At 36.5% G+C, this 18,321-nt stretch overlaps 1 protein-coding gene across 3 annotated transcripts in view; it reads right to left on the bottom strand.

Moving 5' to 3' along the window:
* CD2AP (CD2 associated protein) overlaps positions 1-18,321 on the bottom strand; it is a 100,498-nt gene that overhangs the window by 18,724 nt on the left and 63,453 nt on the right. For all 3 annotated transcript variants that reach the window (XM_075049012.1, XM_075049009.1, XM_075049010.1), the window contains exons 5-11: positions 17,435-17,555; positions 14,719-14,903; positions 10,971-11,079; positions 6,843-6,934; positions 4,403-4,507; positions 1,902-1,938; positions 1,454-1,516 (exon numbers count right to left, since the gene is read on the bottom strand). In XM_075049012.1, the coding sequence (XP_074905113.1) occupies positions 1,454-1,516; positions 1,902-1,938; positions 4,403-4,507; positions 6,843-6,934; positions 10,971-11,079; positions 14,719-14,903; positions 17,435-17,555 (712 nt within the window). The remainder of the gene's footprint in view (positions 1-1,453; positions 1,517-1,901; positions 1,939-4,402; positions 4,508-6,842; positions 6,935-10,970; positions 11,080-14,718; positions 14,904-17,434; positions 17,556-18,321) is intronic.

Here is an 18,321-nt window from a genome sequence, read left to right as displayed (position 1 = left end):
CTCAATTAGTATTTTCTTTGAAAACTAATTACAGTACAATTTCATACTTAATGAATTTAATCACTAGTATCAACATGGTTAATTTTCCACAAGTAAAACTGTACTGACAAATGGGCATTTCTAGTAAAACACTACCACTACCTAAATAAGCAACTTTTAAGACCTGACCTTCAACTGAACACAAGACAAACTTTTCCTCCATTGTTTCCTGTACCACAGTAAAGGACGGTTCTCCACCTTACTTAATTTTTCAGAAGCTTTCTTGTTCCTAAGCGTTTTGGATGGCGTCACTTTTTTTTTTTTCCTATATTCCACCATAAACAGTTGAGGCTCAACTATGCAAAGGTTAACACCATAATACAAACAGAACCAGTCTAAAATTAAACTTCAGTTTAAATAAACTTAAACTTATAAAGAGCCAAGTGATCAAAATTTCTGGTCAGAGTTGATCTCAATTCACACCTGAAGATACTGTTCCAACAGATAAAAATAATTGGTTTGCTCACATGCAGAGGAAACATAGCTGATTTTAACAAGTATTCTTCATATGAAACACCCAAGAACATGCTTTGTTTAAAATGTGGGTTATAAAAACTGCCCAAGGAAGCCAAGAAACCCATCAAGCAGGCTTACTTGTCGAAATGTTGTTTAGCCATGGTCAGCCACAGTTCACTATTCACAGAACAGAGTATGTTTCTGTAATAAGGTTGAGCTGCAGTAACATCAGAATTTCTTCTTTAAGACCCAACCAGCATGTTTGTTTAAGCTTCTACCTTTTAAACACAATCAAAACAGTTTAACAGTTTGACTTGGCAAGTTTTTCAAATATGAATAGAAGCCTTTTAGAAATGTGTTTGGGTAATAATAGTAGCTTTTGTTCTGGAAAAAAAAAGGTATCCTTTAAATTTTGAGAATAAAGTGGTAAGCATCTCTAAATTCTGTGGAACTGGAAAAACATGGAATAGAGCAAGAACTAACAGGACAAGAAATCTCAATTTCTGAGCATTGTGACTGTAACATCCATCTAAAGAATGTGTGTATTTCTTTCAAAAATATGTTCCATCAGAGACTGATTTTGGCCAAAACATTCAGAAGCAGCAGCAAATGTTTTCATTTCTAATAACTTACTATTGCTATTCAAACTGTAGTCACTATCACAGAACTATACTTAAATTAATTCAATAGTAACTATGTTATTATGCAGTGCAATCAACAATTTCCAGAATGTAATGCAATAACAAGAAATACACATTTCATAGAAGTGTAGTTCTTCTAATCACTCTAAAGACATTTCCATAACATCACAGACATGACAGCTTCAGTAGATGATATCAAGAGAATCTGTGTGAAGTCTTTCAAATAGGTACCTAATGCACAAAGCAGCCAAGCTAAAAATTGTAACTCACTTACAAAAGCATAGTCCGAAATTCACCATGAAGAAAACTGGTCTCACCTTTTTCTTCAGGCCTCAAAGTAGGGAGTTTCTTCTCTCCAGCTGGCAATTCAGGCTTTGGAGCTGAAGGTAAAAAAACAAACGATAGACATTTCTCAAAGAGCTTTAATTATCTTAGTCACTAACTAAAAATATGATGTACACCAATTTGTGTTTATATTTTCTCCTTTGCAAGGAGTGTAATACAGCTATAAACACTCATTTAAGCCCAGAAAATGGTAGGCCTGTATTACAATGTTTCCAAAGTAGGTAGGCTCCATCATAATTTTGAAAAATATATAGCAGCAGAAAAATACATAAAGCATAAAAAGTAACCTTAAACTACAACTATGGGTGGCTGCACTACTAGGAAATACAAAGCTACTTCTGAATTTTCTTCTGAGGTCATGCACTGCTTCTGAAATTTAATATTTCCTCAGACACGTACCACCATACATATACTACATACCTGGACTTTTAACTGGAGGCGGAGGTTTCTTTGGCTTCTGGGTGGGGAAAAAAAAAAAAAAAGTCAAATAAATAAGCAGACAGATATTCTCTATCAAAGACAGACTTATTTGTGTTTTGTTTTGCATACTGTAATGTCTAGCTTGTTTACTAGCTGATTTCACAGTATTTCACAAAGGAGGCAATCAATTCATAGACAGGAAACAGAACTGGAGTAATTCCTCTGGTATCTCCTGGACAACAAGTTGCAAAAACAGGAACAAAATGCAGGTTTCTTCAAATAAGATCAGTGCTTCAGCAACATGCATAAGCAGTAGAGGTACAAAGAACTAAAACCTAAGAATTACATCTTTTCCAGCCTGAAGAGTTGCTCTGATCGCACCCGTTTTAATTTCAATATGTAAACCTCAATCTTAGTTAGTACAATGCAAGTTTAAAAGAGTAATCAGGTAAATTTTTGAACCAAAAATGGTCACTTTCACAAAAAAAAAGTTCTAAATTAAATATCAGAAGAACCGTTTCAACTGACTTCTAAATTACAGCAACGTAAGAAAAAAAATAGTTCACAGCATTTGCAACAAACACTGCAGTTGCATGAAAAACATTGTTTTGAGCTTCCTTATCACTGTATATTTAAGTGGGAGAGTTGGACGAACTATAGCCGTTAAAAATTTACAAAGTATTACAATTAGTACACTGAAAATAACTCTATTTTAAAATGCAGTCATTCATCACTTTCCTTAAACTGGTAAAACTCAATCTGAATCTCTCTCCTGTTGAAGGAGCACTGGCACCTCTCAGGACAGATGTCTCAAGCAACCTCATCCTCAGAATCTGATTCATGAAAATGCTCCAGAAGAGGTATCTTTGTGGTTGTATTAAGGACAAGACTCACTGATAAAACAGTCACAAAAGCCTAAAAAAACACTTGTTCTTTATACAAACACTGCTGAAACCATTTGGGCTCAGCCTAATATAGCCCCTCCAAAAATGCCTTGTAGTGGGTATTTTTGAAAAAGTTGCTATGGTCAGATTTCAATTCTGTGCCCCTACCACTATTGAATAAGTTCTTAATGCAGAAAGATTTTATTCTGACAAGCTAAATGTAATTAAGCAAGCATGAAAACCCATATTAAATTTCTTTCTCTAGTTTCAGAGAAGACAAACACTACTGAACTTAAGTAACAAGACCGTATTTTCTTTCTTTCCCAAAAAAGCAAATACATTACCCAGCTGTACAGCACTGCTGCCTATATCAAAAGCAATTACACTGAGAGTTCAGCATCAACTTGCCATTATATGATTCTGAACTGTGTTTTTATTAAATCGGTATCAAATAGCTGATTACAATAATCAGCCGCCCAATGCCTTGAACTTCAAAGTTGCTCAGTGCAAGGTGAATCCCTGTACTGAGACACACTACACAGAGCAGAATAAAGGATCAAAGCAAGGTCTGTCTATAGGAAACATTGTTTATGGTAAAAGAATAATTTTTTTCCTCTCCCTCAAGAGATCAATTCTGTATCGCAAAAGAGTGATACCACCCACCCACCCCTCAAATTGAGTCAGCCATATGTTACAGCATTTATGCCATCCTGGCAAAGTTGAGAATCAATTTGAAAAGAAAACTCTGACTTGGAATAACTGGACTTTCTGTGCATGTTAGGTAACTGAGGTTAAATGCTAAGTTAATAACTATCAGGTTGTATCTAGCAATCCTCTGTGAATGTCTCCAATTCCAGACCAAATGGCACTAATTATGAAACTCTGAAACTGTTCTACTGACATATAGGCTTCAACATTTAGATGTCCTGATCTGGAGCTGAATCTGTCCCATCTGGGGATGAGGTACATTTGTGAATTAACACAACATCTTTGCTACACAAACTTGTCAAAACCAAAACATCACACTAATCTCAACAAAAAAATTATAAAATAAGAACCAAAATTACAAGACCAAGGAGTACCACATGAAAACATGAATTTCCGTAAGTTAGCAGATGAGATGGTAAAAAAAATATTTCTAGATCCCACCCAAAGATTATCCTTCATGCACTGCAACCTACTGGCGAGTCTTACACGGAAAAATCCCAGTCAGTCCCACAGGGGTCATTCAGCATTTTGCAATTACAGTTACTTACAGGACTACAGATGGAAGACACAAACCGCTTATCTCCTTTCAAAAAGTAAGGGTTTAATTCAGTAATCAGTTACATGTAACAGCATGTTATCAGAACTATATCCTTTTCTATATGGCCTAATCATCCTCATTAATTACAGTTAATCTCAAAAAGCATGCTTCAGTTTAATATTTAAGAAGTTTAAACACAAACATTAACCTTTAAACCTTTCTTCTTTGATATAGCTATTTCAACATAAAAGTCAAAAACTGCCACAATAGTAGTAATATTTTAAGCAGCATAATGTGCTGTGAAGTCTTTTATTCTTTGCATTTCCATCAATACTTTTTTGTGATACTAAATGATACATGCAAGAACTTACAGGGAAGTCTTTATCAGACTCTTGTATTTGAACAGCAAAATTATCTGGGAAGACTCCTTCTTTACCATTGAGTTCTCCTCTCCACCAGCCTGCCTCTCCAGTGTCCTAAAACAAACAACAGGACATTTCAATCAATATTTACTTCTTCCCCAGAACAAATACTGTTACAGAACAACGTTTTTGCTTTTACCCACAATATGAAATAATTGTTTGTCTGAAATATCACATTTATAAGAGGAATACTTTGGCCACCTTAGCAAGAGGCAACAGCTACAGAACAGATCAGGTTTGGTCACTTTGTTTCTAAAAAGCAGGATGAAATGATATTACATCATATATAAGATAAGGGTATAAGGATAAGATCTGCAAAGGGAAGGAAAGTACATAAACCTAGTTATGACCTAATGCACAATATTCAATATTCTCAACTTCCTTGACTGGCAACTTATTCAGTAAATACTTCAAGTGTCATTGGAGTAACACACCATTCTACTAAATAAAAATGATTCTGATGTGATTGATCAGGTCCACTGGTGTGAAAAGGGTGAAGATGCAAGAGCACATACCCTACTGAGGGAAAAAAATAACCACATTAAGACATAAGAAGAAAAACAAATCAAAACAGAGAATTAATTCAGTGGCAGAGAAATCCATTACATGATCTTATCGGATCAAGGCCTTACTTTGTCCATAACAGAAACTATGATGTTATTTGAATATTTTAGCAGCATAAAAACTTTCCTCTGTGCCTCAGATCCAAAATACTGCAGATGTCACTCCTGCATACAAGTCCAAGTGGATCACTGCTGGCAATGTGCTGCTGTTAGCAGCACCAAGTAGTTCATGCCAAAGTTCAGTACAAAACAAGGACAATTCAGCAATCAGTTCAGCTGAGACACTGAACAGGTAAAGGAGGGGGGGAAAAATAAAATATAAAATAATTTAAAAAATCCCACCCTACATTAAACCGAAGAAGGAATTGGCAGGAAAAAGACCTGATTAGGTGATTAGTGCTGAAAATAAGTTTGCTAAAGTTGTCTTTCATTTCTCCCTCCAGCACCCTTTCAATTAAGTACTACAGAGTCCAATTTCTGAACAGTGTGCAGTCATGAATGGGATAAGGCATCTATTGCTAAACTTCATTTAGCCAGTGCTGAGGTATACTACAAAGTCAGAGAAACTCTCTCAAAAATTATCATATACAGAACAAACTGAAAAGAAAAGGCCAATGGGGGCAAGCTTTACACAAAATGTATGTGGTAGAAGAAAAATACCTTAACACTTGGCAAGATCAAAACCTCAGACTGAGGCAGCCACCTGAAAGTTATATTAATCTACTCGGACTTCAGAAGATGGTTTTGGAGGGAGAGCTCTGCTGTGGATAACTCTTTTTCACTCCACTTTGGACTAGTGTATGCTTTGAGTAAATTGGTTTAAAAAGGACAGAGAGGCAAGAGATTCAGTGAAGATGGGGGGCAAGAGCTGTTGCATTTTAAAAAGTGCCTTCCACAACTACTCTTTTCCACTGTAATTAGTCAATAACAAGAAAATGGATATTAGCAGTATTAAGAAAAGCGGCCATCTTTACCATAAACTTAAAATCCTCCTAAAGAAAAAAGTGTTACTTTTCTTCCGCAACTGTGCAAAAGCTGAAGACAAAAAAAAAAGACAAAAAAGGCAAAAAAAAAAAAAAGAAACTTTCCACTTTTTTTAGGCAAGTTGTTATTCCTTAATATAGCAGCATATAAACCAACAAAAGACTGCAGAATACTGCAGGGAAATGAAGTATGGGTAGGTTCATTTCTTGTCTAAAACCATCTCTGCAACAAGATGACCTTTGAAAAAGGTGTTTTCAATATTCAACACAAATAAGAACATTCAACTAAATAATCACATTTCTCTAAAGAGCCAGACAGTATAATTAAATTCTGTATGGTTATTCTGAAATACCAAGCATCTCTTAACACCTGGACTTCATTCTCCTACTGAAAACATTTGCTCATTTTTTTTTTATAGTACCTAGATCAAAATCAGTAAGTACAAATCTTAATTTCTCACCTTTTAACACAGTAATACTTCCAACCACCACCTCTAGGTCAGCCTGATATATCACCAGAGAAAAAGTACAAGTTCTGAAGGTAAAAGGGCTATTTGCAAAGCTTTTCCAATTTCCTCACTGAAAAGGCATTTGGTACTGGGTGTATACTGATCTGACTGGCCTGTGACGAATATAAGATAGCTTCCCACTCGGGAATGATCTTTAAGGACATCTGTATCTCCACCAAGTGTAGGAGTGAAGAGTTGACCCTCACATGAGACAAATCAGTCTACAGGAATATTCACCCCAACAGACTCTCCTGCTTTCACATTTTCCACATTACCTACCTGCACAAAATCCACAAAAGCTATATAAATTGTTACAGCAGATCAAACATCTTACCTTACTGATTATTTGAATGATCTCGCCTTCTTTAAAGCTGAGTTCATCGTTTGAGCCTTCATAGGAAAATATTGTCCTGCAATATTCCTTGGCTGAAACAAAGCAGCACAATTAACTACATTTCATACCATGGGTAGTAACATACATAATACCAGCTCACTTGTGCTGTATGAAAGGAGAGCTCCAAATTAACACTATAGTCATACTTCCCTTCTAGACCAGCCATCTGAGACTGCTTTACAAATGTTCACTATGCCATTCATATCACAAGAAAAATAAAATCATACATTTACAGAGTGATGGAAAGAAATCTTTGTGTAGTCAGTAGTTTAAGCTCTAAAACATTTTTATCCACAACAGCAACTTAGTTTGGGTACTCTGAGTTCAGAGGGAGAAGAGAGGAGCCTCCTCTCTGTAACAGCCTATCTAACCATCGCCATAGCATTATATATTCAATTTTGAGCTGCTTTACTGAAAAATGGTTTCAAGTTTTTTTATTGAGAGTTTATATGATCTCAAAATTAATCTAAATTTCAAATTTACATTCCTAATTAAATACATGCAATTGTTTCACATTGACATAATTTATAAACACCTACAACTACAGAAACTTCAAGTACTCGAGCAGCACATTTGCTGAACTTCTGCAGTGAAATCAAGCAATTGAAGCAAAGGAATTCCTTTGCTAAGCACCTGAAACCAGAGCTTGTCTGAGTGACCAACTCAGGCAAGTTATAGCCTCATTTGCAAAAGTAGAAAGAATAATTCCTTTCTTTCCATTTGGTACAGTTCAATAACTAATCCATTTAAAATTGAGATAATTTCAGGTGAAAAAGCAGGACGATTTACTTTCCTTTCCAATGCTAGAATAAAAATAACATGAGAAAGGCCAAAAAAACCTTACATAGAAGTCTTAATTGCAAAGCATTTTTTGCACCTTTTTTAACCCCAGCACACTAAAAATTATTTAGCAGATTAAAAGGCTGGATTTCTGTATCTGACAGATTAAGGAAGAGGAAGCAAACAAAAAGGACTCTAACATGCTGCCATAACCTATCAGGTATTTGGCACTGATAATACACACAGGTGAGCAGCTGCATCAACCCCCAGTTAGACAGCAGCACATCAAGTCCTCATTAGGATTGTTTGTAAGTCAACTTGTTAATGACTGCCTCTTGCTGGATGGTAAGAAAACGTGAGTTGCAGTTGAATCATTTTGTTGTTGAATTTTCTTTAATCAAGATACAAATCTTTAGCTAAAAAAAAAAATGTATAAATTGTATTCTTAAATAAAAATCTACCTTGGTCAGTGCCAACCACTATGCTAAATGCAAAAGTATGCCAAGCTTAAGAGATAGATACATATCTAAATATGCACAGAGATATATAGAGATATGTAACCACATGAGTAATCCTAGGTACAAGAACTTGCATTATTTTACTGCCTCATCTCATGATCAAAAATGCTCAACTATAGAGTGACAATATTGTGGTTTTTGAAGAATTACAGAAAAATAAGCAGAACCATGTCAAAAAGATGAATGTTTAAATCTAGGTCTGGGGCAGAGGGGAGGAAATCACAATGACAAAAAAAAATTCAACAGGAACACTACAAATATCTATCAAATTCGGGGATTTTATTCATTAGTAGTATGTGAAACACAAGTGGAATACATTTCTATACATCTTGATTCTGTAAACATACATATATTTCCTTACTGCCTGGGGATTCGGTCAGTACAGCTGAACTACTGAATCCTTCCTTTCTCTCCTCCTCCTCTTTCAAGCACTTCTCCCTTCCTCACATACACCAAGTCCCACCCAGACAGAAAACCATGCCAGAACAGGGACCCTGCCCTCTGCTCCAGCTGCCAGGAAGGCAGGAGACAGGGAACCCTGTGCCCTGCCAAGCTCCCCATATGGGGAGGCTGCAAACCCCAGCAATCAGCACCACCCGAGAAACCCAGCCACGGACGTTAAGAGTACATTCAATTTGCCACTTCAGCGTCTTATTTTGTGAGCCTGATACTCTGCCAGTAGTTAAGATGAAGGAGTCCAGTTTAACTTTCCAGCACTTAAATCTATGATGGCATTTACAAAACAGTAAATCTGAACTTCAGTAAATATTTTTAATAAACGGTAGTTTAAAACTGAATCTTTTCCAAAGACTCGGGACTAAGAATACAGTAGCAGGAATCACAGATGTTGTATACTAACATAACGAGGGGAAAGAGGGGTCAAATTGGGATTTATTTTTTAGAAAAAAAAAACAAAATATTTTTACATACTTGCACAAACCCAAAACAAGCTTTCCAGAAATAGCAGAGCCACACCAAAATAAGCCACACTAGTCTAAACATTCTAGAGATCTCTGTTTATTTGCTAACATATTGAACAGTTTATTTTAATCTTGCTCTCTCAAAACTGAGGATGATATGCATAAACTATAATAAGGCCTATATTAAAATAAAAACAGTAAGGAAGAAAGCTTAGTTTTCTTCCAAAGGTTACAAAATGTTCGTAAATAGTGTCTATAGGTATTATCTACTGATGTTCTCCTACAACATCTATTACTACTATATTTAAGTTCCTCTCTGATGTATTCATTTCTCTGGGGAGCAGAGACTTAGCACGGCTACTGGATTAGTCCAATTTCTATGCCTTTAGCATAAGGCACACCTGAAATTATGAAAAAGAGCTAAATACTGAATATTCTGAGTGTTCAATACTGAATGTTCACATTCCTTAAGTAGACTAGAGTTAATTTTTATGCAAAGTTTTGGACAAATCGAATTTCACAGTGTTCAGGGCTGCACATTGTCTTCCTGGCTCTTCCAGCAATAACACTGGAATGGTTTAAAAGCAAGATCCCAAGACTATCCCAATTTTGAAGTTTAGTAAAGATTTCAAAGTTGCAAGTAAGCATCAACTTCCATTGAATGCATGTTACATAAACTTCTGATATATGCTTTGCAATTGCGAGACTTAAGTATTAACTACACTGAAGCCATTACATCAAACACTTCTTGACAATAATTAGCTGTCTGTAAACATGGTAATGCTATTTATAGCTATCCAATTCAATAAAGCCAAAATATGGCTAAAATGGCAGGAATGCCCTATATACTGCTATACATACAGATAAACTAGGGCTCCGACTAACAAACCTGCCATTTCAAGTGCCCTGTTGTCATAGATTACACAACTCCTCTTCACTGTGCCTGAACACAGGCAAAAAGTCAACTGTTTGTTGCAGTTTTCTTATTTCTGCAAATTGTGCATTCTATATAAAACAACCCACTTACACCAAAATAAGGTACTTGCACATAAAACAAAAATATACCTGAAATTACAATACAGAAGTCAAAAAAAAGTGTCTGCTCAGGAACCAGGTGAAATGAGCTCTCTACACATCACATAATTGAAGTTAATTTTTTATATGGGGTTGGCACTCCTACAAGATGTTTTGGGTTGGCTTAAAAATATCTCTCTAGATAGAACTATGCAATTTGGTAGTTAAATGAAGTCATAAATTCTTCAAGATAACAAAAAAAATAAAAATAAAAAAGAAGTAGTTATAAACAGAACCATAATGGAACTGGATTATCTAGGGAACAGACTTCAACAAAACATAAGCACCAACTTTCTGATGCAAGAAACTTTGCATACAGTTACGACAGCACGTTAGCAACTCCACAGTAAATCCTGAGCCTAGAAAGTAACTTCTATAATCTAGGGACAGAAATGGAGTTAGGGGACTGTTCCATAGCAATAGATTTCCAGCATTCCATCTGAACACTAAAAACTAGGCAGAAAGTCAGCCAGTTTGAGCATGTAAACATAGCAAATTAATGCAAAGGAACTGCTGCAATAAAACTTCATACCCCAGACTTATTTTGTTCTGGGATACAACCCTACAAATGTTTTTGATTTATTTTCCACAGAAATGCAAACAAAAATTCCTTTAGACTCTCTTGCGTTTGCATAACTCCTCAAAGGTATGGAACATTACACAACAACCCAGTATACACAAAAGTTTAAAGATTTTAACACAAAAAAAATTGACAACCAAATACTTCTCTAAAGAGGACTACCAAGTAATAGATGTAAATTTCTAATCGGTCTTACCTTTTGGTTTACTTTCAGCTTCTGATTTTATTAATTCTGATGAGCTTTCAGTTTTTGTTGTACTGGGAAAATTAATTAGCTTTGTTCCAGGGGGGTGGTTAGGTAATGGCTATATGAATGAAAAAGAACTTTGTTAACAAAATTTTTTTTATGAGTTTTAATTTTTATTAGGCTACAGAACATACTCAGGTTTTTCCCAGCCAAGATGATGCAAATGACCACCTTCAAGAGATTCATCACTGAGCTTTCCCATTAAGTACTTAACTTACTGTTGTTACTTGTTTACAGCCCCTGCAATTAGAAGTTTGTCCACTGATTAAAGACAGAGCACAACTTTCAAACCGGAAGCCAGTCTCAGGACATTGCCAGATATACTTTTGCAACCATATTTCAGCAGTTCCAAGTGTTACTCTTCCAGTATCCTGAAAATTGCCTCCTCCAGCACAGAACAGAAGCAGTTATTTAACAGCTCTGCTGAAAGCAACTCACTGACCACACTTACTTTGCACTGGAATAAAGCTGGAATATTCAGTAGCCATACACCACCTCAGCTGAAGAAGCAATCAGATTTTAACTACTCAGACAATTGTAAGAACACATGAAAACCCATCCCAGCTTCCCTTCACTCTTAGCAATTCATACAGAACAGAACAGCTAAGTGTCACCAGAGATTTCTGCTGAACCAAAAAAACACAGAGGCATCATAACCAGCAACAAGTTTCAGAGTTAACATCTAACTAAAACAATTGTTCATATATATATATATATATATATTATTTTCCACACACATCCCCAGGAGACTTACTGAGCTGCCAGGAAGATTCAGACAGCTTCAGCTGCATCCACTTCTTTGCAGTCCTATAAGCTACAATCATAGAATACTATCTCACAGTCAGTACTTACCTGAGCAGCCCTAATAGTGTTACTGATGTGAAAAATCCCATTGCCTTTAGTAACTCTGTTCATTTTCATTTACAGTTAAACTTCGCAGACCTTCTATTGTCCAAGAAACTAGATTTACTCTCCTTAAAACCAGGTGATGCCTCTGGGCTGGTGTTTGGTACTTCAAACATACCATAGAAGAAGCCACAGTCACCTGGGACGTTCTTGGAGTACATATGCAATTTAACTCGCTCCAGAATGCTATATGAAGGAAGCACTAAAATAACCCACCTATGAGATTAAACAAGTCCAACATGGAAACAGTTCTCTACATTTCCCCCTTCTAAAACAAGATGCAATTAGAAGGACGAGGGGAAGTTTAGGCAGGCGGGGTATAAATAGCCTGAGCACAGGGCAGGATGCTGGGACCAGCTGAAACTATCTCCTGCAGGAGCATATATATTCTTGAGCACTTCAGATACATCAGTGCTCAGCCTTCCTGGGCTGAACAGTCTCTGAATTCCCCAAGGGAAAAAAAGCCCTCTCTACTCTAGAGTTTCCAGATGACAGCTTTTTTTCTTACTGACTTAAAGACTGAGATTGCCCTTCAGGCATCCCTCTATCTAACTCCAAAGCGAGTTCAGCACAAATCCAAAGAAGCCATCCATTTTCACAAGACCTTCATGAGAATTATGTCCCTAGGGTTCTCCATGTTTTTCTGTAAGTCTGTCCACCTTTGGGATGACTTTGGCAACAAGCTTAAGTAGAATATTAAGTGCTAAACTCGACTGTTTATTTCATTGTCTTTAAGTTACGCAAAATTGTTCTCTCACTTCATTTCCCCTCTTGCTGAGAAATGGCCTACAACAATTTTCTAGACAAGCCAACCAACAAAACAGAGTGCCAACATATTTTAGTGTTTAAACACAGTCAAATAACACAATTCAAAATGTCTGAGCAGACTTTGTATTAATTGAACATATTTTAGATAGGCTCTTTATACTCCCAAGTTACAAGGTAGAAAGTATGGAAATGTGCCTTTGAATGATCAATCACACGACAAGAACACAAACTGAAAGCTAGTTACTGAAACCCTAGTCTAACAGCATTCACATGAAGATGTAGTGATCCCACAGACTCCTACCTGAAGGGACAAAGCCTGGAGAGAACCAAGGAAAATCAACGTGCCTTCACAGAATCACAGAATGGTTTGGGTTGGAAGGGACCTTTAATGATCATCTAGTCCAACCCCCCTGCCATGGGCAGGGACGTCTTTAACTAGACCAGGTTACTCAAAGCCCCATCCAACTTGGCCTTGAACACTGCCAGGGATGGGGCATCCACAACTTCTCTGGGCAACCTGTTCCAGCGTCTCAACTCCCTCACCATAAAGAATTTCTTCCTTATGTCTAATGTAAATCTACCCTCTTTCAGTTTAAAACCATTGTCCCTTGTCCTGTCACTAATGACCTTGGCAAAAAGTCTCTCTTCACCTATATACTGAAAAGACCGTGTAAGGTCTCCCTGGAGCCTTCTCTTCTCCAAGCTGAACACATTCCTCCTCAGGAGGTAACAGTCCCCAAGCCTTAAACAGAAGGCAACACACTCATAACCTTCACTTCCTCAATCATCTGTGTTTTGACTGGACCACAAACAAGGAGGACACACACCATGTCTATAGGTGGATAAGCATTGCTCTTAGCACTGCTACCAAGGGAAAACACATTCAAGGAAGTCTCTGTCCCTACCTTTTTCCCAGGCACTCACCTCACCTCTTGCCCTACACCATTACAATTATTTCCATGGCAGCAAAGGAAAGCAAATCAGTCAGCAAAACAGCTTTAGTGACCACAACCCACAGATGAGAAGGTTTTAAAAGCTTTCTTGAATTGATCATCTGAGTAAAAACTGAAACCCTGATTATCTCAGCTGCCTTTAATTTATCAAAAGCTGAAAATCCATATATAAGCTCCTGGTATAAACAATGCATAAGTTCAAGACAAAGGACTAAGCATCACTGCTGTGCCTCCAAGGGGTGAGAGCGCTCTTGGGTTCAGATCAAAATGAAACTCAAACTAGAGTAATTCCACTATCATCACATTATCTGCTCTCTCCTAAGCTTTAAATTCGATACAGAGAGCAGAAGTGCTCCTTTTCCCCACTCACTCATAAAAAAGGAGGGAATAGAAAATGAAAGAGGATGCAAAACTGTAGAACAGTATTTTTCAGGCTTACACAATCAGCAGTTTATGTAGCTTATTAACCTAAGACACAACCAAAGCCAAAAGCTCAGCAGCATTCACTGAAGGTAATTTACATTGGTTATGACAGTCAACACCCACAACAGCAAATTCAACATCTACTAAAACTTGAAAAAAATCCCCAAACCAAAAACCTCAAGAAACCCCCAAAATTCCTTGTTTTAAAGGCCAAGTTTAACTTGTATAGGAAGACTTAACAGTCTTGTCCCAGACTATATATAAAGTCTGTTAGAAAGAGAACTACAAGAGACCTCATACTGTAGATGTGTTTGTGAAGTTAAGTCTTACAATACATGGCTTTGAAATGACAGTTTTTGTATCAGCTTGGTTTTCCTTCTCTAATGTTTTAAATAACAAGACATTCAAACAGACCTTTTGGAATCAATGTTAAATATAACTTAGTATAAAAGAAGTTTGAGGGGGGTTGTTTTGTTTTATAGACAAGAGCCCTGCAAGATGATTATGGTCCAATTATGGAACAATAGTGACAAATTTTAAAATGGCCAGCGTATTCAGCATCTGTAAGATATTATGTCTTCAGACGCCACATCTTTTAAATTATTTGTACAGGAAACCCAGAAATAACAATATGAACCACTACAAACCTTATCTTGCTTTTTATCTTCCGATTCATTAATGGATAATCTTGTCTTAAGTTTCACTGAGCCTTCTTTAAAGATATCTCCAAACCCAATACCTCGGATTTTCTTTGGTTGTGCTGGTCCAGATCCAGCTTCACTCCCATTTCCTGGAGAGGCCACAGGTGAGGTAGGACCACTGAAAACAGGCTCTGAAAGTAAAAAAAAAGAAAGAATACGTTGTTTTAATATCTGAAATCTTTTATTTGCTCTTCTAGGAAAAAAAGGTGGAAGTAACAGCTGTGTGCACTGCTCTTGCTAGACAGCTTTTCTAGGAACATTATTGTAGATGTAATACCTCAGATTTGTTCTAGTTTTATATTTAACATAAGACCATTTGAAATAACACCGGTATTGCAACTGAATACTCTGGCAACTAAGTCATTAGATTGCTAACTTTTCTTGCTATTTCAATTATCGTAGAGGCTCCAGTTTTATGAAACATTCCTTACATATTCTCTGAAAATGTGTATTTAGTCCAACATTTGAAAGCTTGTCATTTGCACAACTATAGCTGCTGAAAGCAATAATCAATAAAGGTCCATAATGAGTCCTACCATGTTTCAACAGCCACAGGAAAAAACAGTGTGTTTCAGTAGTACAGTGATGCCTCTCAAAGCACTAAAGTGAAATTTTCCTCTTGCTGAAAATGCACTATCAAAAAAACCAGAAGTTTCTTGCAAATTTATTTAAATAGCTTTTTGATCTGATAACACTTAAAACCTATTTTAAATTACTTAAGCATTCAAATCAGATATAGTTGAGATTAATCACCGATAGATAACACAAATATTTTTAATATTTTCTATATATACAAAGTATATACTTTGAAAAAGTATTTTTCAGTTTTAAGGGACAACATCTATCCACCCCCAAAAAATGTAGTTCAGAGAAGAACTTAATTTAGGTGTTAGGAGCTTTTTAAGACTGTTCTTTTTGTTTGGGTTTGGGGGTTTTGGGGTTTTGTTTTTTTTAATTTTATTTTTAAGTTACAATCAAATCTGTTAAAACCTACAAGCTAGTATTCATGGGCAAACTATTTCCATGTGCAGAATTCCAGGAGATAGTCATGTGAAAATAGACAGCTTTTATAAACCAAATTCAAAATAGCCTCCACATCTTTTAGCCTTTCAGTTAAGTTCTTTTCAGTGTAAGCATGCCTGGGAATTGCAATAAAAATTAAAGCATCTTCCCTTTACCATAAATTTAAGGGGCTTTGATAATACCATGAATAGCTCTTACATAATACATAGCTCATGACTTCAATTTCTCACCTGTTCTCAACCAAGTTACTCTTCACTTAGTTACATGCCTCTTAAATACCTAGAAGGATAGCTAGACATTTCATTATGAAAAAAGTCCAGGTAGCATGTTTGAAAGACCATGGCTTAGTGAATGGGGCATTTACTGTTTTCCAGGAGTGAGGAGAGAACTAGCAGATATTTGAGATCCTGACTGTGAAAGTACTGAGCATTAAATATAACCCCTGTGGGTGTGAGGCGCTGAAAATCATAACCTGTTAGTTACTGAAAGAAAATACAATTACTTCAAATTACTGTTCAGTCCCACTTATCTCAGTATTCAGGAGCTAAAACCAACAGATACCCATTTGTAAATTCATCTCACCAGACCCCACTAAACTCAGGGAACTTGACCTCCAGGTGACAGCCACTGAGCTATTTGGGACTGCTCAAGTCAAACAACTCTTGTTTTACACTACTGCAATTATTTCCACAATTTGCCAATAAAAAAAAAAAAACAAGCCAGACTTTTTTTTTTCCTGCCTCTGAACAAACCCTTGTTAGAAACAATCGATACTGAACATCTTGTAAATGAGGGCACACATTACTACAAGAAGGTGGGGGGGGGGGCAGAATAAATCACTTTTTCCCTTGAATATACACAACTGTCTTTAAGCATTGATTAACTTGTGTCAAGATGTTGTTCCCAAAGAACACTCCCATTCCAGCAGTATCATATCCCAAGTCTTAGCCTTCAAACTGGTTTTCATAGACAGAATGCCTCTAAAGTGCAGTTTCAAGGGAACAAAGTAAATCCCTGTAAAGCACGCACTTGCCTGGCACCACTCAGCCCTCAACTACTGTTCAGCCACAGACCATCTGCTTCTGCCCGACCTATACAGTCATAGCCACAAAGGAATGACTAAATGTAATGCCTTAAAAATATTTTATTGTTTGATTAAAAAATAATAAAGAATCAGGGCCCCCTTCCCAGGATTCATTTTAAGTTGAGGCTGTTTTGATTCAATTCAAGTTTTAATTCTCAACTGACATGGTTAAACACTTAGATTTTCCATGTCGGAGTACTCACGTCTATGAAAGTAAGACTGGAAAAAAGCTATTAAACAGAAGAATAATTTTATATCCAATACTAAAAAAAAAAAGTTCAACACTGAATATTCTAAAATTTCTAGTGATAAAATGCCAGATATACATTCGCAAGATCAAGACCTTGATTGCAATTCTATTTAAAAAGTGTATTGGGAGCAAGACAGGTATCTTCATACTCAGCATCAATATTTTCTAGAATGAAATTAAATACTTACCATTTTTAGGAAGCTTGAATTCTTTACAACTTTTGTTGTACTACAACTGTAATACTCCAAATTATACCCGAGATCTAAAATGACTTTGCTAAGGGTTTTCAACAAACAGAATACCACCTGTGTCATCCAGAGCATCCTGTGTTTCTCCATCATCCATCAATTCCAATTCTTTCACAAAGTTTGAAGGAAACAACCCTGCCTTGCCATTTAGTGTTCCACTCCACCAGCCTTCTTCTACCTGTATAGAAATATTTTGCACGTTACCAATAAAGCAAAAGGAAATTCCTATCAATTCCATCCATACTTCACTTATAAAACTCTACAAACAGCTTTCTCAAAAGTTCAAATGACCACGATTTCTCTTTAAAGAAACCTGCTAAAGATGTAGAAACAGTAGGCAAAAAGAAGAGCAAGAAAATAATTCACTGTCACTTCTATCACTACAGCAATGATCCTGAAACACGAGACTAGCCTCATGCCAATTAATTCAGAAGAGCAGCAAAATGTTCATCAATTTTCTCAAGGTAAGACAGAATAACAGGCATTTTACATCTAACAGAAGAAGAAAACATTAAACTGTTTATGAAATAAAGATGCAACTTTTAGCCTGGCTTTCTAAGGAAATTTTTATGTATTCTTGCTGTCCATCTGTCTTTTCTTCTCTTTTGTCCAGCTTCCTCCAGTCCTATTCCCACTGGCCTCATATCCACTGAGCAGCTTTGAACAATTTTGATCAAAAGACACAAGTTTCAAAGATATAATTTCTACAGATAATGTTGAGTAGAACAGAGAAAAGTCCTTAAGGACATCACAGTGAAATGGAAAACTAAGCTATCCAGTCCTTCTGGCAGGAGGCAACCGGCTGAACAGCATATACCTAGCTCTACATGTGTCAGAAGGTACAGATACGTTCCCATCAGAGCTGGCCAGCTGACGAAGCTAGCACAGGGATTTTATGGCGGCACACAGCAGTGCTAGGGATAGAAGTCAGTTGGATGCCAAAT

The sequence above is a fragment of the Buteo buteo genome, chromosome 17, assembly GCF_964188355.1.
Source record: "Buteo buteo chromosome 17, bButBut1.hap1.1, whole genome shotgun sequence".
NCBI classification, from domain to species: domain Eukaryota; kingdom Metazoa; phylum Chordata; class Aves; order Accipitriformes; family Accipitridae; genus Buteo; species Buteo buteo.
Note: the sequence above shows the minus strand (reverse complement) of the source record. Positions and strands in the feature narration are given on the sequence as shown.